The 22,716-nt window shown below is 28.9% G+C and overlaps 3 protein-coding genes across 14 annotated transcripts; all 3 read right to left on the bottom strand.

Moving 5' to 3' along the window:
- Positions 1 to 1,687: 1,687 nt before the first annotated feature.
- On the bottom strand, positions 1,688 to 9,090 carry LOC111030645 (troponin T). 6 transcript variants are annotated; one of them, XM_022310250.1, is made up of 12 exons: positions 8,966 to 9,090; positions 7,480 to 7,533; positions 6,406 to 6,423; positions 5,651 to 5,677; positions 4,999 to 5,026; positions 4,539 to 4,883; positions 4,221 to 4,442; positions 3,999 to 4,091; positions 3,807 to 3,887; positions 3,662 to 3,740; positions 2,232 to 2,368; positions 1,688 to 2,140 (listed from the first exon to the last, which is right to left on the bottom strand). In XM_022310250.1, exons 2-12 carry the CDS (start codon positions 7,503 to 7,505, stop codon positions 2,036 to 2,038), a joined length of 1,161 nt encoding a protein of 386 aa, XP_022165942.1. In that variant the 5' UTR covers positions 7,506 to 7,533; positions 8,966 to 9,090; the 3' UTR covers positions 1,688 to 2,035. The 6 variants fall into 6 exon arrangements, with proteins under 6 accessions (XP_022165942.1, XP_022165940.1, XP_022165944.1 ...); XM_022310248.1 differs by lacking the exon at positions 3,662 to 3,740 and adding an exon at positions 3,324 to 3,402 and having other exon boundaries at positions 8,966 to 9,088; XM_022310252.1 differs by lacking the exons at positions 3,662 to 3,740; positions 5,651 to 5,677 and adding an exon at positions 3,324 to 3,402 and having other exon boundaries at positions 8,966 to 9,088.
- A 798-nt stretch (positions 9,091 to 9,888) lies between these two features.
- Positions 9,889 to 14,546, bottom strand: LOC111030643 (probable dolichyl pyrophosphate Glc1Man9GlcNAc2 alpha-1,3-glucosyltransferase). Its single transcript, XM_022310246.1, has 8 exons — positions 14,100 to 14,546; positions 13,265 to 13,537; positions 11,875 to 12,076; positions 11,569 to 11,790; positions 11,408 to 11,513; positions 11,200 to 11,333; positions 10,489 to 10,628; positions 9,889 to 10,429 (listed from the first exon to the last, which is right to left on the bottom strand). The coding sequence occupies exons 1-8, from the start codon at positions 14,156 to 14,158 to the stop codon at positions 10,072 to 10,074; spliced, it is 1,494 nt and encodes a 497-aa protein (XP_022165938.1). The 5' UTR covers positions 14,159 to 14,546; the 3' UTR covers positions 9,889 to 10,071.
- Positions 14,547 to 16,039: 1,493 nt separating this feature from the next.
- On the bottom strand, positions 16,040 to 22,010 carry LOC111030662 (T-complex protein 11-like protein 1). Of its 7 annotated transcripts, none has more exons than XM_022310281.1 (12): positions 21,831 to 22,010; positions 21,608 to 21,680; positions 20,085 to 20,190; positions 19,859 to 20,011; positions 19,629 to 19,749; positions 19,433 to 19,546; positions 19,236 to 19,355; positions 17,686 to 17,809; positions 17,475 to 17,608; positions 17,223 to 17,407; positions 16,985 to 17,148; positions 16,040 to 16,905 (listed from the first exon to the last, which is right to left on the bottom strand). In XM_022310281.1, the coding sequence occupies exons 3-12, from the start codon at positions 20,165 to 20,167 to the stop codon at positions 16,703 to 16,705; spliced, it is 1,401 nt and encodes a 466-aa protein (XP_022165973.1). In that variant the 5' UTR covers positions 20,168 to 20,190; positions 21,608 to 21,680; positions 21,831 to 22,010; the 3' UTR covers positions 16,040 to 16,702. The 7 variants fall into 7 exon arrangements, with proteins under 7 accessions (XP_022165973.1, XP_022165972.1, XP_022165974.1 ...); XM_022310280.1 differs by having other exon boundaries at positions 21,608 to 21,780; positions 21,856 to 22,010; XM_022310282.1 differs by having other exon boundaries at positions 21,856 to 22,010.
- Positions 22,011 to 22,716: the final 706 nt, after the last annotated feature.

The raw sequence follows: 22,716 nt of genomic DNA, 5'->3' as shown, positions 1-22,716 counted from the left end.
ACCGATATTTAACGACGATTTACATAAATAAGTATGCGTTTTCAATCGCGTTTACTGCTCAGTACTCACCTCAGGGTATCTATCTGCTCACCCATTGACACAGCCCAAATGTACATGTCATATGAATTGCCTAAATATTACTCCTTAAAACACGCCCAGACCCCTTGGATGACTAGCGTTGTTTGGAGAAAAATAGGTACACCTATAGTACGCGTTCCAGCGTACTCACATGGGTTTTACTCCGATGATAATTTTGAAAGCATATTTTAATTTATAAATTATTATCAAGTCTATCATTAATACTTCGTCAGGGAGCGGGCTTAGCCTTACACTCTCGTTAGTCGTTTGCATGTGTCATATAGGTACGCCTAAAATTACTATCAAGGGTAAATGTTGTAAGCCAGGCCTAAACGAGTTCCAACGTGAGTTGTATACCGATAATAATTTTGAAAATAGATTTTATTTTGCTGTCGAATCAACTTTGAATCCTTAAAGCCACATTTTTAATTTATTATTCTTGATAAGAAAAAATCTCACTTGAAATGCAAAAAAACATCTCGTATTCTAAGAAATTTCCGGGGTAAAAAAAATAGTTGTAGATTTTTGTTATAATCTTAAATTGAAGGATTCAAAATAGACTTCATAGTAAATTCAAATATGTTTTCAAAATTAATATTCGAGTAAAACTCAAGTCAGAGCGTTTGAACACGCGTATAGGCATATATTCTGCTCCAAAAAGTAGTAATGTAGTGACTAGTGGAACCCCTTCAAGTATTTATATTCAATCATATTATTAAATTCACGATAGACATTGAAGATAGATTATTGCTGGTTAGCCCGGAAATCCTTTAAATCGAAAAATATCGAGAGGGCTCATCGATAGACACTTACAATCACCGCGGTAGATGCACCACTGCTCCTACAGTGTAGCAACGGAACAGTCAGTTTAATTAAATATTTACGTTTGGATTTTGGCTAGACTTTTGAGTTTTGGTACTTACAACGTACCTAATTTAAATTTAAATCCTGCCAACTTTTTATGTATATTACACATTTTTAGCTGTTTGTTATGGGTACCTAAGGTTATATGTACCGTACCTTGTACCTAGGTGGTTAGGTATATTATATTATTAAAATACTTTATAGAACTTTCACGGCGTTCCCTTGCTTCAAGCTCAGTTGAATTTTTGAGAAAATATATTATATAATAGTAAAATATTAATAATTTTAACCAAATATATAGTATATATATAAATAGAGAGTGACTTTTTGCACTAATAATTGGTAATAATTCATTAATCATCATTTTCAGGCCCTACAGTATTATATCTGTATGTTATATTATTATACTTATAATTACAATCGATTGAGATAAAATTACTTTCTTCCATTGATAATATTATATTAATTTTTTTAATGCACTTAATGAATTCCGTATCGCACATAATACATTTATAGGTACTGAATACGGTAACCGGTAGGTACCTTCATATAATATATTATATGCGTTCAACGTATAATATAATATAAGATGGTATAATTATTGTTTATGTACAAAGAAATATAATATAATATTAAACAAGACGTTTTTAATATCGGTTATAAATTTAAAAATATCAAACAAACTTCTACTATAGAAGTGAATAAATTTATATAAAACATTTAAAATTAAATTAAATACGACTCGTTTAAATTCACAAGTTTTTTAATAAATTATATAAAGGACAATAACGGGATTGACAATAATATGTCCCGTCCGCGCCAATAATATTGTCGATTGTCGTCCATATAAATAAATACCTATATATATTAATATATTATACTTAAATACTTAATAATCTATAAGCTTCATCCTCAAATGTTTATTGTTAATCTTTTGTCCTGTACAAACAAACAGTATTTAAATGGTACAATTATTCATTTAATATATTTTTTTACATTGAGGCAGAAGTATATAAGTTAAATTCATTTCATTCGTGGTTTTTATTTTTTTGAAATTGGTCTTTCAGATATTTTTTTTGCGGAATTATCATTATTATTCTTCCTCTTCCTCTTCCTCTTCCTCTTCCTCTTCTTCTTCTTCTTCTTCCTCTTCTTCCTCCTCTTCCTCTTCTTCTTCCTCCTCTTCTTCCTCTTCGACCTGTAAAAACAATCGCAATCGCAAAGAGTTAGTAAATAGCATTTATATACATCGTATATTCAACATCGTGGTGAATATCACGAGCATTTACTTCTTCCTCAGCTTCTTCGTCGTCAAGGAGGAACGGTTCTTCGTCTTCCTCGTTCTTCTTGAGTTCTTCCTCTTCGGGTGTGTCTGGGTCATCCTTCTTTTTGCCCGGACGTTCGCCGAACCATTTCGGTAGCCGTCCTGCAAACACGGCACGGAAGAAGTTTAATTAAAATGAACATATTATTTTATTTACACATAACACGCCCAAAGCAGAGGAACACAAACGTCTTTTTGGGTTTCGTAAAATTAATGGTTAAGACGGGTAAGGTAGGTAGGCATATATGTTCATAATATTAGGTAGTCGTGTAGGATATAAAATGGTAAAAACAAGACACTAAAAGATCGGTAATTCTAATAAATTCTCGACTGCTCGAAAATAAGTTGAGACATGAACTTTTTTATCAATTATAGTCTTTTGCGAATAGTTAATATACTACTCGCTGGTACAGAAGTACATATACATATTTAAATATTATAAGCGAGTATATCATGTTTTTGAAACGTCGAGAATCTACTGCAATAATATTGTTATGGTTTTACCTTGTCGTTGAAAGTAAACAGTAAATGTATATATGTTTGTTTTTACAAACATCATAGGTAAGCTATGGATTCTTGTAACACAGCTTAGAATTATTAATGGATCACGGATTGTGAAAAAATTCTTAACTGACATTTTCTCAAAAAATCTTTTCAACATAAATACCGACTAATTGAATGGCAAGATAAATATATAACTGGACATATATACAACATGTGAGTATATAATAATAAAATATATATAATATGCATATGGTAGGTATATCTGATAAGTGACAATTGTAGATATAATGATTTTGAGAAACCACTTAACACTTTAAATAAGCTGCATAAGTCTTTAGAATTGAAACGATGATTGTGAGTAATTTTATATAAATTTAATAACATGAATACTCGTAATCAAGATCAATCGATTACAGTCATTCTTAAGTAGCTATTACTTTTAGGACGAAATCTGAATAACTTTTAACTCGGAAATTAGAATAAACGAAATCAATAAATTCGACGATGAATCTCTATAAACAGACTTTATACATGACGCGGGTTCATTACTTACCCTTAGCGCGGCCTCCGAATTGGTCACTCTTTTCTGTCCATTGTTTTTCCATCGATTCTTTAGTGGTTTCCATATAACCCTAAAAAAAAATTCAAACAAAAAAATAGGAAAAGGTGTCATGCATGCGGGTACGAAAAATCAAAACATGGGTTTGGTCGAAACTAAATTTTATAAAATGTGGACATCTATAATCGGGTATATGATATTATAGGCTATAGCAAGGAGACGAAAGAGGATAGACAGATTTTAAAAAACTGATGATGGGCAATTATAATTTGGCATAGGTTTTTTTGGCCATGAGGGAAAAGCATGCCGAAAATCGCTACATGTTTACGTACTTCTACTTCTTTTCATGAATTGTTCGTATTTACGATTCCAGTTAGACTCGGACTTTTCGCCTATCATCTCTTCCAGACCCTATTTATTTCGTTAACATCTCTGTATAGATCTCTGTATACGTTTATATAATACGTGCACACTTACTCCTTCGAACAGCTTCTTTTTGTCGTCATAGGACCTCGTGTCCACTCGCCTCTCGTACTTGGAAGCGACTTGGATCTTGGGCTATGTAACGTATAAAAACATGTTAAGCCAACTCCAACCGAATAGTAAGATCATAAAAAATATGTATACAAAATATACACATTCATTATATGTTAAATGGCTCGCACTTACTGGGTATTTGCCGGTAAGGGCTTCAGGGTCAAGACCCTTCTTCAGAGCCTTGTGGCGGAGTTGTTGCTTCTGACGTTCTTTCAACTCTTTCAACTGAAACACAAGCATTAATTATTGTAAGATCATCATTAAAATACTAGACACCAACACAAAACGGACGCCAATTTCCGGAAGTTTTAAACATGGTTGCATAATATAATATTGCATAAGTAATATATTTACGTCGTAATCTTGTCTCTTCTGCCTTTCCTCCAAATCGTACTTTTCTGTTTCCAGCTTGATGATCTGGTCCCAGAGTTCAGTGGCTTTGAATTGGAGTTTTTGCACAGAGAAACCTTCGATGTTCAATGGTTTAATTCTGAAGCTCAACGATATTTTCTTTTCTTCTTCGATCTGTTCTCTGGTCTTGTTGCGTTCAAGTTGGGCAGATGTCATACTCAACGCCTATTATATAGTATGAAATACAAAACAAAACAAAATGAATGTAATTGCATTACAAATAAATTAAGCTACTCGACAACGATTGCATTGAACACTTACGCCTTCTTTTTTGCTGATGGTGAAGTTGGGTCCTTTCGATTTATTGGTTTGCTCCTTAAGGGCAGCCATCATAGCTTGACGTTTTTTCTCAGCCTCTTCCAGGCGTTTACGTTTTTCTTCGATGTCCTTCTGTTTCTTTTCTTCCACTTCTCTTTGTCTGCGCTCTTCTTCTTGCTTCTTTCTCTCGGCCATTCTCTTCTCTTCTTCCGCTCGCATCACCTTGCGCTTGGCCTGTTTTTCCTTCAACTTCTTTAAGTCGTCTTCTTCCTTTGACCGTTGTTTGCGCCATTCTTGAATGTACTCTTTAAGCTGTTCGTCTAAGGCTGAGGATTTTAATTCTTGCCTCTGGTTAAAATCAAAAATCATTGGTCAAGTACAAAAATAATTGAATACAGCCGAGTGTATTAATGTACATAGTCATGTTATTACAAAAAATGTTAACAGGAAATAGATCAATTACCTTAACGAATTCGGGATCTCCATCTCCACTAAAGTTTGCAAAAAGAAAAAAGTGAAAAAAAAATATTAATTTCGATATCAATACATTGTTTTTTTTTATGGGTTGATGACACCGTGATGTTATTTGCCCTGCGGGGGGCTTGTTATTTATAATGTGTGATTAATAAATGGGTCATTTGAATTTTGGCACCAGTTAACTGTAACAAGATATATTGTCAGAATAAAAATAATTTTTAGTAACGATGCCATGTGGCCTATCGCCAGGCAAAATGAATATAATATAGTAGACACGCAAAATTTATTGTTAAAAAAAATTTGCACACAAAATCAGTTTTATGTATGTTTATACTTCAAAAAACATTTTTAATTTGTTAAGAAAAACTTTGTTTTTTAATCGTTCTAAATCTAAATATACAAAACCTCTTAATATTATTATAGCTAATATTTTAGAATAAACATCTAACGTTTATAATTTCCAATAAACTAATAAAATTAATACCATTCTGTCTACATTCTAATATTTCTACTAAAACAATACTGCATAAACTAAAGGCTTATTGTATGGATTGTCTGCACTAAGCCTTTTCTACTTTCTACTTTAGAATCAACTCAGTACACATATTTTACTTTAACTCCCACTGCAGTAAACTTACTCTTTGCTTTTTTCAGGCTCCGGTTGCCTGCGCCAAAAATTGACGATTTAGACAAATTCCAAAAATATCACAAACATATAGAGTGTACATACGCCGATTTGTATTTATACATTGTACTTTCTTTCAGTACATAATACAGCTATTATTAATTTATGAACTCATATATTATTGTATTTCCAAATAAATATAACTTCTAAATACTTATAGATAATAATATAGTCAAAGTGCAACGTACAAAATATACAAAATGTTGTATAGTTTTTATATTATTATCATAATAATAAGGTATATTTATGATGGAATGTAAAAATAATTCCTGCCACATTACGTTGTACACTCTATTAATAAGGAATAAGCCAAATAAACAATTCGGGTGCTCAATACACAAAATCATTTGGCTTATAACGTATTTACAATTTTGAAAAGCGTGCAAAAATAAGCAAGTTGAAGCTAATGAAATAAAATCAAATGACTGAAAATCTAAATTAAAATTGCAAGTGAATTCCTTGGCAAACATGTATTAATAAATCGTTTGGACCGCTATAAATTTTAAGTTCTTGTCACTGAGTTAATTTCTAGCTCAACATTTATATATATGTACAATGCATTTGAAATTATTCTTCCAAACTCTCCACTTTCTACAGACATTTTTTTGATATCTCTAACATTTACATGTTTACTCGCTATTCCTTTTCAAATGCTTTTGCAGTAGCAATTTATAAGCGCAAAAAATAATTTAATATTTTGAAACTTACGTTTCCTCTTCGGAATCACTGAAACATATTATGTTCAATGTAAATTTTATAAAATGTATAATATAATATCTACCTAAGCACATTGATGAATGCCTAAAGTATTATAATTTCTATATTTAGGCCAGTTTACCTACTAACCAAAAATTGTAAAAAAAAGTTGCAAAAACTTTCGTACCTACTGATAATTTGTTGGTCTGAGAGCCAAAAATGAATTTGAATGTTTGAAATGTGTTCGCGAGAAGAATTTTATCAATTTGTCTAGTAAAAAGTATAGTTATCAGACATTATCGAGATTTTTAAAGTTATTGTTCACATGCGAGTTGATATAGATATATTATATAATACAGCAATATAGTTAAGATAAAACAAATTGTCCTCGGGTACTGGGAAATAGGTCGGTTTAAAAAAAAATTAAATACACTAAATAAAATCAACACAATTAGAATTTAATAGGAATAAAGTTGATACTACACAATATTTATAAATATCTTAATATTTTGTTAAAAATGAATATCATGCACAAGTCAATCTTTTTTTATATAAGATAAAATCGATTTACTCCCAAGTAAATTTCAAGAAGGTTGTGTTCACCGAGTAATTTAAAACATAAATAAAAATAAAAATACTGACGAATAAAACAATTAAGTCAACGAAGAACGTGAAAATATTACAATTAATTGTTTCGATTTGCAATAATGCATTGGAATAAAACTTGATCTAAACTCCGAAATAAAGTTTCATTTTATGCGTCTACTTATTATACATAAGTAGGTAATCATCATTCTATGTATAAAATTATTTCGGACATATTCGAGTAGACTATATAGGTATATACCTATATAACTTATAAGTAATAGTATATTCTAACAAACGTAGTCGAGCACGATGTAATATATCATATGAATTTAAACATAACCCAGATGAACTATATTAACGTGTTCGGAAATGTCCTTTATACCAACGTATTATTCCAAAACTAAATTTATAAATATCCAACCCATCCTATGGTATAATATATTATACATATTATCTGCGCCATATAGAAAGGTGATTTAATATTAAAAAATGACTTACGTGTACACTTCTTCTTCGTCAGACATGGTTAAGCGTGTCTCTAGGGCCTAGTCTCTGTAAACAAAAATGATCAAAATTATAAACTAACCGAAACGGGTAAATCGCGGTCACACGAAATGGGTAGGTATCTCGTTCACCCTGTCCGAAGCGGTTTTATTTGAAAATGGATTTCTTGCGGAGAAACGACCGGTAGACGTTAATTCTGAAAATATGTGGGAGGGATCGGCGGCGATGGATCCCGTTGATATTAATAGCTGCTGCCGGTTCGGGCTGCCAACATTGCCTTTTTACGACCCACAAAATCCTGAAGCGTCTATTTATATAAAGCGCGCATAGTACACCGGTGCGTATATAGTATTATGCGGAGAGACAAATCGTTCGGGATTTCGACAGTAATATAATATAGTAAAACCCATAATATTGTGGTCCATTATTGTATGGCCGGATGTATGAACCACCAATCACAAATCGATTTTCCTAAATCGTCGCCGGGAAATCTATTAAATTCTATACAGTATACAGAAACAAAAAATAAATAAATACCCATCAAATATAGATACCAGCAACAGATTACCCGAACCTCAAGAGGAATACCAGTAATAACGTTTTTTTTTTTTTTTGTTACATCTAACTATGGTCAACATCCCACATTAGGTTAGGTACCTATAGGTACTAGAGAAGACGCGAGCTTCATTATAATATCTGTTGGTTTAATTCAAGATAATTCCATCCGACAAATATAACTGGTATGTTAGGTAACTGTAACATAACTGAAATGTGCCGAGCGCCAATACAATACAATTTTTACCACTGTGTCAGCCATTGCACAATAATAGACATCTGGTTATAGTGCACAATATCCGTTGTTTTTTAAGTTGAAATAATGATATTTGTGTACATTCATGTCCTGAGAAAAAGATCTCAAATACATACTATATCCAACAATCCCAAGTCCCCGTATCTAAAGGTTTTCTGCATTTATGCGATTATGTCGGTCTGTATTCTGTAGTCTATTTAAGGTACGAGAATTTAAGACCATCTAATATAAAAAAGACATATGGTACCTAACATATTCAAAAAACGTCATTATCATGCGTGGACGAAACAGAAAAATTTCCACTACGGCTCTACTTGCTTCAGTTAGTACGAAACGTATATTATTATTCCAAGAACGGCACGTGGATCCGGATAAACGCACACTAGGTTATCGATTTAGTCGGAAAATTGTATGTTGATTTCTGCTCGTTGTCCACCGCCTATTATCAATCAAATCCAGAAAACGACGATGTTTGATTTAGGTAGACACCCATCATACAGTCACGAAATCTCGAGTTGTTTGTGAAAATATAACATAGCGAATTAGCAGGTGGGTAGATTTCATTATTAGGGGTCTGGCAGACGCGATTTCAAAAATACAGTAACGAAATGTATAGTACAATATTATTGTGTTAAAATTAATATTATATTATATGGATGGTGTACTTACAAAAAAGATAATATATGTATACCGCGACGGAGGTCCCACTAACGTCTGCGGACGACTGATCGCCGTTCGAGTTCGAGATCGGCGATTAAGCTCGTCCCCACCAAACCGGGGCTCGCGGACAGGAAATCTATCCGGGATATTTTTGGCATTTTCCAGTTGTATCGTATAAACACGTACACATACATATCATCAAGTTTTGCGTATGGAAAATGTGGTGGAAAAAAACGATAGTAATAATAGTATAATAACGAGAAGAAGACGAAAAAAACCATTTGATCCTAACTGACGGGTTGGCGGGGGGGATTTCAAAAGTGTGTCAAAAATATTAACGCACTCGCCTCTGCCCGCCGTAGGAATTTATTATTACGTTGGGAGTATATCTGTGGTTTTTTTTAGAATTCCCAGCGTACACGAACGTATTATTATCCGTCACCTCGAGTGCCATGAATCTTTGCCGACGACAGCGCCAGATGATCAATAATTAACACCTTAAATGACATTTTAATTTTTGATGTCATTCATCTTTTAGGCAGGTACATTGTACATGTATGGTACACTCTTAATGAGATAGGAAATTAGGAACCTGACATTAAAGGATCACAATTTATATGTATACATACATGTAATATGTTATATATATAATATAGAACAATCATAAATAAAAATCTAGTTATATTCAGAGTTCACAAATGACACAAATTTATACAATATATACAATATACAAAGCTTGGTGCATGCATTTAGTATTTGAAAAATGAGTACTATTTATTAACAAGCAAAATAGTAAACAATTCTGAATAACAAGTATATTTTTTTTGATTTTTAATAATAACATAATTTGATAAAATTAGAGAAATATTTAAACATGGATTTAGGTAATTTTCTACTATGTAATAGTTTGACAATAAGTATGCTTACATTTATTTTTTTACTAGGTAAGTATACCTATTATAGTAAACATAAATTAAATAATTAAAAGATTTGTACTATGTAGTCCCATTAATAAAAATCTTCAAAAGTTGTTTAAGCAAGTATGAATAAATCCTTAGTTTTAAAATGCCCTTCATCTTTACAGTTAAAAGTGTAAATTCATAAAATTATATAATTTATTGACTAATGTAATATAAGTAGTATTTTATCCAGCAATATAAGACACCTATACTATTATGGAATGAAGTAAGCATCAATGGTAGAAATGGATATCTTTGATCAAACCTTAAAACCATCCATCCAACCTCGGTCAACAACAACAATGGTCCAAGACTTATTAAATACAATTTTTCCAAACGATTCAATGATTTAAATTTACCAGTATTAAACAAAAATGAAACATTAACTAAAAGTAGTAGTGATTTAGTAATGAATTCAAATGGCTTAAACAACAATGGAAAAACAGAATATGTAGAGATAGTTGATAACATTGTAAACATGGAACAGTCATTTGTAGAGGTAAATACTAATAATCTGTAAAAAAATAAACATGTATCTAAGAATTTAATTTAAAAAAATATTCAATAGCTTACGTTAACGGTATGACAGCTAGCAATAATGCTTTTTCATGAACATGCCAACCAAACATAAATGAAGTCAAACCACATAATACAAGGCATCGAACAAAATCAATAGGGTTTCTATCGGATTTCCAAAGTTTAAATAAGCATGGCTGAAAAAAACAAATTAATATTTTAATAAATAAAAACATCATAATAATAATTAAATATAATGGTTATTAGTATTATATAATATAATGTTCTATAAATATATATAATATCTCTGAATAGTTTTGGGACTATTAATACATTTTCAAATAAAAACAAAAATAATGATGCATTTATATAAAAAAATTCTTTTATGCAGTCACATGATTAAAAAATATATAAATGTAATAAACTAATAAATGTACAAGACTCAAGTATAATAAAACAAATAGTAGGTGCATTGTCTAATAGAGGGATCAACAACTCCAAATGTGTTCTAGGTTAAAAAACATTTGACCAGGCCACAAAATAGATGAAAAGATAAAGAAATTTTCTAAACACCCTCTAACAGTGTTATTAGTTTATTATCTATTTATGAGGTCCAATTTAATTATTTAAATATTATTAACACCATTAAAACAAAGTCCATTATAATTTGCTATTCAAATATTAGAAATTTGATAGTTCCATCTATTTCAACTGAAAAAAGTTTATTTTATAATTTTAAAACAAACGATAAAGTAATTCAAGACTTACCAACATAAAAATTATAGTTAAAATAAAAGTAATCTGAGGAGTAATTGATGGCAAAACAGTGTGTTCAAATTCTTGAACTAAGCCTCTCGTCATTGATGCTGAATTATTATTTTTTATTAGATCATAGTCTTTATCTGAAAAAATTCTTTATCAGAAAACGAATAAAGAAATTAAATTAAATAAAGGAAGAATAAAAATCCATAAATACATGTAATTTTAGCACCAATATCAGCTGCATTATATAAGGCCCAAAAGTTTGGTGCCCAATAGGCATGTGATAAACCTCGTTTGAATGGGAAAAGCTGCTTAAAAACCTAAGAAAAAAATTTAATTAGTAAGATTTAGAAGTTAAATTCTAATAAATAGTACCTGTACAATTTGACCATTGAACACAAAAGGTCCAAATGATAAACTAGATACACCGAGAACAATTAAACCTAATTTTATAAGTCTTTTCATAGCAAATTGTATATTTTTTCTAAAACAAAAATGTTTTAATAAATATACAAAATATGCTGGAGCCAAATATAAATAAATATGCTTGAAATTCAACAGAACCGTAAACCAAAATGCACCTCGATAGTTTTCACCCTAGAAAAAGCAACTAAATTAGCAAAAAGAACATCAATTATTAAAAATATATTGAAACTATAATTTAAAAGTAATAATTTTTACCTTTAAAATGTGTGATATTGATACAAGTAGGATACCGAAAAGAAAGCCATTGTACTGAAAGTGTATTTGGTCAATAAGCAATAATGTTACATTGGCTATTAACAAGAGTTCAATGACAAAAACAGAAATTTTACTTTCGTCCATTTGTTTTTTCTTTTTAGTCTTTGGTGCTTTCACAAGTAATGCAATTGACTGAGCGCATCTAAAAATAATATTTTATTTGTTAAAAAACGTTCATACTGATCATATTATAAAATATATCAGATGGATTTTAAAATGTTTTCATCACGTTATTCTAATACATATTAGTAGTTAGAACACTTAGAAACTATTAAAGGATTTTTGCCCGATATTTATTTTCTCTCTAAGACTTACGAGAAACATAGATTTCACACTTTCACATAGAACAGTTTTTTTTATGATTTTTGAGTAACCATTAAGTAAAATCACCTGTTACAAAAATTGTAGAGTATATGTTTGATGCTATGCCATATTGGTTTAATATTTTATTATTATTAAACTTTGGATTTGACTTTCAAAATAAAAAAATTAATTTGTAAATTTAAATGGTGTTTAAATTGTTTTGAGACAATATTTAGATGAAATCTCTATCATTTTTAATGAGTGATTTTATCCTAAGATTACTTAAAAACATTTGTTAATTTTACGTGGAATCGCATCACACAGAGAGAAAATAAACAGTGCTCTGACATTCTCTTAAATAATTTTATAAGAAATGTTATTATTTACATTTTCAAAATTGATACATAACTGAGAATTTTTACTCTTAATGCCAGTGTATTTAACTGACATTATATGGGCAATTATTACATTTAATACACCAAGTTAGGGCAATTAATGTGAGAATTAGTTATTATGAGTAAAAATGTAAAAATATAAGTAGTAAGAATACAATAATTAATATTTATAAAAAGATTAAAGAAAAACAAATTATTAAGGGCAATAAAATCTTCAATAAGAAATTTTAAAATAAAACATTATCTTTCATGGTTTATAGGTACGGAAGTACTAGCAGTACCATAAGTATTGAATAATAATGTAATATTCTGTATTATATTTATTCTGTGTAAGTGCAGTATAAAAAAAGTGTAACTTAAATTCAAACATTAAAAAAAAAAAAAATAGTAGACTTGGAAAAACTGATTTAAAACAGGCAAAGAAGGCGAACTATGTTTGCATAATATTCAAGCAGAATTCCTCATTTCAGATTATTTATTAACAGTTTTATGTTTAAATGACTACTAATTATTAAATATTGTGTATTCAATATTCATCTCAGACCTGTGGTTTAACTAAATAATACCAAAACATACAAGTGTATAATAGTCAACAACATACAACATTGTTATTCAATTTGAATAATATTTACTTTCGAGATCCGTAATAAAACACAAAATCAGTAATGATGACACTAAGTCGCTGAAAGAATACGGTGGCGTTTGAAGAGTAATTACGATTGTGTATCGACAACATGTCAATATCGACAAAGGCAGCAATTTGAGCCAAGAAGTATTCAAACCACGCAAAAAGTGGCGGATAGTCGATGGTCCATTCCGAATGGTTAGCTGAATACCACTGCGATATAGGCAGACTGTACGTTGTAGCCAGCCAGTTGCGATGCACCTCAAAATCGGTTGAAAAACTGTCAAAACAGAATGAGATAACAATTATTTAGTGAGCACGATTGTAAATACAGTGGGTTAATGTGATCACTTTGGTGCAGGTTATTTTGATTCTATTAACTGGTTGATTCTATAAAACATTTACAACATTTTTTTCATGATTCATCTTTTTATACAATTACATATTTATTTATAATTACACATTTAATGTAACATACATAATAAATGACACAAGAACACGACGCACAAAGATAATTGAATAACATAATAACGTACAGCGATATACTGTCGTACTAATAAGTTCAAAAATAAAATGGGTTTTATAAATTAGTCAGTTTGAAATACCATAAAAACGTTAAGATGGTTCATACAAGTGATTCAATTATCCAGTACTTAGTGATTCTAATAAAAAGTCAATTTAACATAAGTAACATACAATTTGGTTTGGGATTTTCATTTTTGATTCTAATAAACCAGTGATCACATTAAGCGGAACTCACTGTATTACAGACAAAAATTATACAACTGTAAAGACTTAAGACAGCGAATACAATGACGATCCGATTTCGGACCTTCACTCACTAGGATGGCAACAGGAGCAACTTCACGCACGTTATGACAACGTGCAGGGAACTCGTCATTTTCGATTTGAAAAGACTAGGTCAAGACGTCGATGAGCAATCCATGGTCAGCTTAAAATTCAAATCTAAACGTCAGACGGATTGTATTCAATTTGAAAAATAATAAAAATGATGATGACATTAACGTTCCCGAGCTTGGTCAGAAAACATCTTCAAAAACGACGGCGTGAAACCATTTCAGAGCCACGACGATATTATTATTATATATATTAAAATTATACGATTGCCCACAACAGTGAACAGACAGCTGCAGTAGCCAGTAATAATTATTATGATTTGTTGTAATGCATTTATGTATCGAGTACCTGGTAAGTACCTACGAATAGCCACGAAACGTCATCGTTCAGACGGCAATAAAACGTTACCGGTATGACGATTAACGATGAATTAAAAAAATTGTTAACTGTTATCACTCGTCCGCTTATCAAAAGTCTACACAGCGTCAGCGTATATAAAATTTATTCAAGTAATAATTAATATTTTTAATTTTTTTAAAACGTCGAAACATTTGGGTTCTATTACTATTGTATACAAATACAATGTACTGGGTTCTAGCACGATTGAAAATTAAAATATCTGTAAATCTTCGATACAAACACAGAATACAGATAATGTTCCTAACTTTAAATATGATAATACGCCAAATGTAATTTAAAGTACATAATGTGCGTAATAAAATAAAGCTAAGAACAAAAAGATGGTTGATCTCAAATGTGCTGTGGCCTATGGGTCAATGAGAGAAAACAGAGTTTGTGACATCCTCTTCAGCTTTTTTTTAATTGTTTAATTGGATCATATAACAATCATATTAATATACAATATTGTATAAAACTAGATTATGATCAATGGTTGGAGGCGTTGGAGCTTTGTATTAGTGTTTTTATATTTTTATTCAATAGGTATGACATTTATAAGTCGATGGCCATAAAACTTTCAGATTTAAATATTAAAATATTTAATAATAGTACCTATTTTATATGTATAATATTAATTAAGTATTCATCAATGTAACAGCCCAGAGCAATAAGCTGTTTTTAAATCCCTGAAGAGAAAATAAAGAATAAATATGTTATCATAAGACATTAACTACATCACTTTACTCAGAAAAATAAGAAGATTTATACTCAAAACATACAAGTACTATATACTACTAAATATATACTAGTATTATATGGTAAATAATAATAAATTATGCTTGTCATCATTACATTAGGTGTGTACATAATAATGAATTGAGGCATGTTGCATGAACATTAGTTATAATCATCTATCAAATTTTGAGTTTGAAATGGAAAAAAATGTTTATGTATATATAAAATTTATAATTACCATTTTGGGGCTTTCAAATAAAATTCTTAATTTAATAATGCTTCATATATTTAGTATGAATAACAATACTTAAAAATTATTTTTTCAATACCCAATAATAATAATTAGTAACTATAAAATAAATCAACTTTTATGTATTTTAAAATTCAGTACAAGTTAATTAATAATTACTGTATAATATAAAATGTATTACACCTATTTATTAAAATTAACTTCGTATAACAATACTTGAGCTTTTAAACTAGAATAATATTGAAAATATCAGTCAGGGTTAATATTATATATTTATATATCATTACAACAATATTAAAATGTGCAATAAAAAATAACAATCATTAATACCTAAATTATTCATATGAATTTATTAAGGATTCAAGTGTTATAACGTCATTGATGGGAATAAACCTCATACGTGCAAAATGTATGATTTCGAAGTTTTTTATTATTATTTTTTATTTTTGGGTATCCCACGATTCAAAAAATAAAATAAACTATTAATGGATAAAATTTCCTATATGCTACTCCATCATAGAAAAATCCTCCAATATGTTACCAACTATAAATTGTTTTTGAAATGTGATTTTTTTATTTAAAACGTTTTTTGTGTTTTCTGAAAACTACACTTTTTTACATAGGAGGTTTGTTCCCGTCAACCATAAACTAGTTCCATTTATCAAAAATGATCATACATTTTAATAACACGAAATAAAGTAGAAAGAATTATAATATTATAGTATAATAATTAATTAGCTAGCACGTGTACAAATTTACTTTGTATACATAAATACTATACAGAGATTATTATAATTATAAAATGTTCGGCTCACCAAAAACAACTGCTATATAATAATTTGATAATACGTTGTTTAACAATTTTAAAATCATTACTGTAAGTTATGTTATATTAGTTACAGGCATGTAGGCACTAGTTGCTAAGTAACAATGATGTTTAAACATTAAAGTATTTAACTGTAGAATAATGTTACAGTTATATAATTGTTATCAATATGTATTACTATAAATTATAATAAAATATTGAACCTACAGAAATAAAATGTGATTCCATAATGTTCTAGATTCTAATTTGGTCACAATTCATGTTCCATAAAAATAAATCAATGATTCAAAAATAAAGTTTTTGTTAAAAGGTTAGTATAAGATAAAATAAAAGATAATATTAATTTTTAGTACACTGGATTTGAGAGACAATCAAAGTTAATCACATTGATTCAGAATATTTTTCAATATTTCATCATAAAACGGGGTGAATACTTTTCTGTTATATGTGATAAGATGCAAAAAACTGCCAGTAACGGCTGCTAATTCATCTTTGAATGCAGACAAACCAAGTGGGCATTGCTGGGGAACTGCATTGTCAGAACTGATGACCGCAGTAATAAACTCCTTGAAACGCTTCTCTGAAATAAGAACCAGATGTGATAAAAAATGAAAACACTATTATTTATATTTATTTTTGAATCAAAATAATGATATTACCAACTAGAGTTCTTATTTTATTATCAGGATTTTGGATTAACAAAACTTGAGTTTCAAGTGTATTGACAATATCTGGTGAAACTGGTGGTCCATCTGGATTAATTGTACATAAATGCTTATTACAGTAAGCAACTATCTGTTCTATAATGTTTGGTAAAACATTTCTACAAAGAGAAAAATTGATGAGTATAATACATTACTATTTATAAATTAGCACAGTCAATATTATAATAAATACTTGTTGGAATCGTTATCTTTAAGGATGACTAAAATAATATTTTTTAAATAATTTTTGAATTTCATGTCATTGGGAATAATGGAATTAGTTGTTGATATTGTCACAATAAATGTAGATGCTGCGAGTATCAAAATATTCAGCATTTTATTTGTCGCCAAATACCGATCTTTATCCAATGATAAAGCCTGAAAATAATAACCAGCTATTTTATAAACATTGCCTTGATAATGCATATGGTAGTAACCTTATTACCTCTGGGAATATAACATCTTCATTCCAATCAAATATTTCCATATAAGCTCTGGCAACTATATCATGGTAAGGTTCTGTAGTCTTTTCAAAATTAACATGGCGTTTTAACCATTCAGCAGTCAAGTTTAATGCATCTGTTAATCACTTTTAATTAGTAAATAAACATTATTCAGATTTCAGTTGTAAATTATAAAAAAAAATTGGGATTTACCTGGTTTAACTTTTAAATACTCGGCAAATTTGTCTCGTTCATAATCAGCACTACAGGCATTTAATGCTCGCCGTTGGGCAGTTATTGTGAAATTTGCCATGTCAAGTTTCATCAAGCTCAAAGTCTACAAATAAATACCATTGGCATACAAAATATATTTTTAAATTTTTCTAGTATCAATACTTAAAATAATAACTCTTATTGTAAATAACAGGCTACTGAAGCACTACAATATATTTAATTTATGAAAAAGGTATTGAAAACTAAACATAATGTTTTTATAACAATATGATTTAGTTAAAAAGATTAATAGTTGCAACCTTGTGTACAAATAGTACATGCTAATTTTAAATTAGAAAAACAAATATAATATAAAAATGTCCAATAAAGTACTCATTCAACTGCTTAACAAAGATTTATTTTAGTTTTTAGAAAAATGTAGTATACACTTTGAGTTTCTAATAATTTGTCAAAAATAAATAAATTACTTACTAGTTATAAGTATTGAGTAAATACTAAATTGTGTTTAAACATAATATAATTGATTTTAATACATACATAGGTACTTTGCAAATAAACTTATTCTATTATTTGTTCTTAACACCATTGGTCATTTGATTGAATGTTCTGTGGTGAATAGTCTAACTGCCTTCACCTTTATGTCATGAGATCGATTTTTCTGTTTTCTTAACAATTTTATAAGTTAATTATTTTTTACTGTTACTTGTTAACAAAATTCTGTATATTGTAATTGCTACCCATACGGCAGACTAAAAAGCAGACTTACAACAACTGTTTTCACCACATAACCACTCGATCAGAGGACCTTCATCAAAAATTTAAATAAATTACATAGGATTAAAGTGCTACAAGGCTAAGCTGTGAGTTTAAAACACAATTTAAACAACAAATTTATGAAATAAGCCATAGCGAATTAAATTAACCTTTTCAAAACTGATATTGCCATACACAACAATTTTATGTTGAAGTTTTAAAATACCTAATTATTTATTTGCAATAACTTCAAAATAATATGTAAGAATTGAATAAGAAAATTTACCTTCTAATGTTATACATCTTCTATCTTCATACATATTATAACAATTTCCACCTATTTTTTTTTTTAGATTATAGTATTGAGCAATCAACATAGTAGGAAATTTGTCAATGACAATTTTTTGTAGGTTGTATATTGTATTTAAAAGATTATAATCAACAACAGTAATACAGCACTAATGTTGATCAAAATTATTTTGAAATTCATTTAAAATTATAATTTTTAGTCTTATAAAACTGTTTTACTAATATCAATATTTTACCTCATCATTAATTCTGTGGTAGAATAGAACATTTAAATTAGTTATTCAGACTATCATATAGGCACTTCAAACATATTACTAATTACATTAATTATTGTAATTATTATTATGATATTAATACTATTGAAATTATTAATCAAAACTAAATAAAATAATATCAGGACAAGTCAATATTATTTTATCAGTTGTGAATATTAAAGCAATTATTCTAATCTTAATTTAGCAATTTACCTCTATTATCCCTTTAAATATATCAACAGGATCATTTAATAGTGTAAGAGCTCGTATTGAATCGTCTCTTACGGGAGCGCATATTTTTGACATCAAATTCAGTATAAACTTGGTGTAATACTATTAAAACAAAGTAAATAAATAAGTTAAGACAATCAATATTTACAATTTTATTGCTTATGTTATTTTATAATTACTTCGAAATCCAAAGAATCATTGTCTATCTGATTTTTTATAGACTCTACATCTAAAACTTGAGCAATGTCCTCTTTCAATTTAGTGTGTTGGTCTAACAACAAACTTGATAAGCTCTATAATAATTTTATTAAAATTGAAATTAATGAAGTTACTAAATTATTAAAATACTAATACTAAACAACAATTTTTACATACTACTTGAATTTCTGATAAAAGTATCATAGCTTGAGAGTATTCAGGAGGATCACTGTTTAATTGTTCACGCAACAACTCCCAAAATGCTTTGTGCATTGTGTCTTGGACTTGTTTCATTAAACTAACAGAGTATAACACGTTTACAAAATATATTAGGTAACTAAATATTTAAGAAACACAGATTTTATGTTAATAATACCATTTCTAATGTTCAATTAAATTAGTTTTACCTGTTATTAGGATGTTCTTGAGGCTCCAATTTAAAATTTTCATTGACTGCTATCTCGTGAACAAGAGCAATATCTTCCAATTTTTTAGCAGCTACCATAATTTCAGGTAATGACAAGAACCTCGGAGGTGATGCAGCAGTTATATTATTTAACCTGAGAATTATAATACAACATATATAAAATAATCTACATCAAAAATACTATTATAATATATTATAACTATTACATTTCTTGACGAGCTCCGGGAATCGGTCTATTCGGTGTTGATTTATTGTCTGGATCATTATTGGATGTACCTTCTGAACTCATTTTAAAGAAGATTATAATAAAATCTAATAAGTGCAAAAAATAGAAAAAAATATTTTTAAATAAATGTATATTTTCCAAAAATGTTTTAGTAAATTAAATAATTGTACAAATTAATCAACCTAGAACTTTTCAAAGTGAACGAATAACCTTATCGACAGAATATATTTTAAATTAACCGTATCTATGCATATAGTTTGGACCGTGGTGTTTTTCAGATTATTAGAGATATTGTTCAACACTATAAGTACTATTTAAGAGATCTTAAATAGTGACCATAAACTCCAATATATTATGATAATGAATAATGGCCCAATACACATTTTTGTAAATTGTATGCTTGGACCTTAACTTATTTATTCAATGGTTAGTACAACAATGTATGTGGACAATTTTGATAACATACATTTTTTATTCTGGACATTTTCAATGAGACTTTTTCATTGGCCTCAGGGAACTATTTTAAGCATTTTTCTATGTTAACTAGATAAGGTATAACTATATAAGATATTCAATTATAGATAATAATGGTACAATAAGTGTCAATTACAAATGTTAACCAATCAAATACCACACATAATGGAAAGAAGAATAGACATTTTATTTTTATTTTTTGGTAAGCATTAATCATAATACACCATCACATACATAAGTATACAATAGACATAAAAAAATCAACAATCAGATCCAACATCAAATATGAAGAAAATAAACTAAAATATATTTAAAAAACAAACAAAATAATAAAATTACTACTTTTGATTTTTGTTATTACTATATGGGAGCTATTTATAAAGTTAAGTATATTATTTGTTATGATTAATCAATATACAGAGTACTTACATAGTTGGTAAATTAAATTCAAAAAGTTAAAAATAAAAATAATAAAACGGTAAAAAATATCTACTAGTTTTATAAAAGAGATATTATGAACAGAAAATTAATAAAATGAAACTTGAGTGTCACACAACTGAACGGAAATATGTACAAGGTACACCTAGAATCAAATGTGATCGTTTCAGCCGTCATAAAGGAATTGACAAAGGTCCGGAAATCAATGAATCAGGTCTCTCAAGTTTCGATACGACGATGATATTATTATAATTTATAAGTAAATATACCTTTTACGGTCATCGGCCTTGCGACGAACATTTCAAGAACGCTGGATATGCGGAAATCTACTACATCAGCTACCACCCCGCGTATTTTTACCGAAACCATTAAAATTAACAATTATACCGTAACGATATAACAAATTTGGTGCACAAAAGCTCGGCATTGTGACTTAAGATTTTTTTGTTTGGGACTCGGGTTTATAAATACTGTATCAAGTGTTAATAGTGGATAATTCCGAACCAAATTTCTTGGTCATCAATCGATGGCGTCTTCGCAAAAACTTCATAAATGTACATGATGGCGATAAGATTAAGCGCTAAGACTCACCTTCTAGGCAGTTAATTTTCTGGAAAACTATCTGTCGTGGAATTGAAGTCGAACGACAAATATTTCAAGAGTACTGTATAAAATAATTAAAATAATGAAATTTAATGAAATTTTTCCCAATTTTTGTTACTATAATACTGTGAAAATAGGATCTTTAACTAACAAGTCGGAACCTATAATTTATAATTTATAAACATTGATTATCGTGTTTTTACAATTTTACCTTATATAATATTATAATGTAATACCTCTAAACCTCTTCTATGCCTTATAATATAGAAGTTCACGACAATAATGTTTTTGTTGTTGTTGTATACAGCTACAGCTGTTAATACAATAAATAATAATATTATTGTTATTATGTATTCACCATGATTGAATGATTCACGAACGATTCTCATTTATTTTATCTGGTTATCTTAATCTGTGGTTGATACCAAAAGATAGATTACCAAAGTCAATGATTGATATCAATCCGCCATGAAAATATCACATGTTCGTAGAACAGTGTTGCCAGCCATAGTTTGATAATATTATTAAGTAACACCATTGATGATAACACTTAACGCTATGATTGACCGCTTGTACGTACTATGTTAAGATCACGGCCTGTGAACTGTACTTTACCAACCCCTCACGATTTTTAAATCACGAATTAAGAATAGTGAATAACTAATAAGTATAATATATTAATAATTTTAAGAGATCTTAATTCGTGGTTAAAATATTATTATTATTTATTTTAATTAAGCAATTTAAAAGATATTAAAGTTAATAAATGATAATTGTTATAGGTACCTAGGTAATAATTAACATGCCCTATTAATTACTACTTATGTACCTAGCATGGTTTCAAATATCTTAACATTCTTAACTATATCTTAAAGGTCCCTACTTCCTATAGTGTGCCTATCATATGACATTTTTTATTTAGGTTATAACTTATAACAATTTAAATATTTATATCCTTTTTTGTATCATTTTTTCAAGTACCTAGTCAGTAAGACGGGTAGGTATAGATACTGTAGGTATATCATATGCGTACCTACATAGTGTTTGGGACATGTTTCCGAATTTTTATATAAGTAGTTGATTCACAGCTGAATTCT

Source organism: Myzus persicae, unplaced genomic scaffold (assembly GCF_001856785.1).
Source record: "Myzus persicae strain clone G006 unplaced genomic scaffold, MPER_G0061.0, whole genome shotgun sequence".
In the NCBI taxonomy this organism is placed as follows: Eukaryota; Metazoa; Arthropoda; class Insecta; order Hemiptera; family Aphididae; genus Myzus; species Myzus persicae.
This window is presented reverse-complemented; position numbering and strand designations above follow the sequence as displayed.

Bases quoted from the DNA above. Each gene is read 5' to 3' on its own strand.
- LOC111030662 (XM_022310278.1), bottom strand. From the start codon at position 21,385: ATGGTTTCGGTAAAAATACGCGGGGTGGTAGCTGATGTAGTAGATTTC. The intron at 20,191-21,285 runs GTATATTTACTT...TGCACTTATTAG, and splicing joins AAGGCCGATGACCGTAAAAG to ATTTTATTATAATCTTCTTT. The intron at 17,149-17,222 runs GTATTTATTATA...TTCTCTTTGTAG, and splicing joins AAAGATAACGATTCCAACAA to AAATGTTTTACCAAACATTA.
- LOC111030645 (XM_022310250.1), bottom strand. From the start codon at position 7,505: ATGTCTGACGAAGAAGAAGTGTACAC. The intron at 4,884-4,998 runs GTAATTGATCTA...GATTTTAACCAG, and splicing joins GAGATCCCGAATTCGTTAAG to AGGCAAGAATTAAAATCCTC. The intron at 4,443-4,538 runs GTAAGTGTTCAA...ACTATATAATAG, and splicing joins CCATCAGCAAAAAAGAAGGC to GCGTTGAGTATGACATCTGC.
- LOC111030643 (XM_022310246.1), bottom strand. From the start codon at position 14,158: ATGACGAGTTCCCTGCACGTTGTCATAACGTGCGTGAAGTTGCTCCTG. The intron at 12,077-13,264 runs GTAAATATTATT...TATTATTTTTAG, and splicing joins TTTTATTACGGATCTCGAAA to ATGCGCTCAGTCAATTGCAT. The intron at 11,514-11,568 runs GTACTATTTATT...TTTTTTTCTTAG, and splicing joins TCAATGGTCAAATTGTACAG to GTTTTTAAGCAGCTTTTCCC.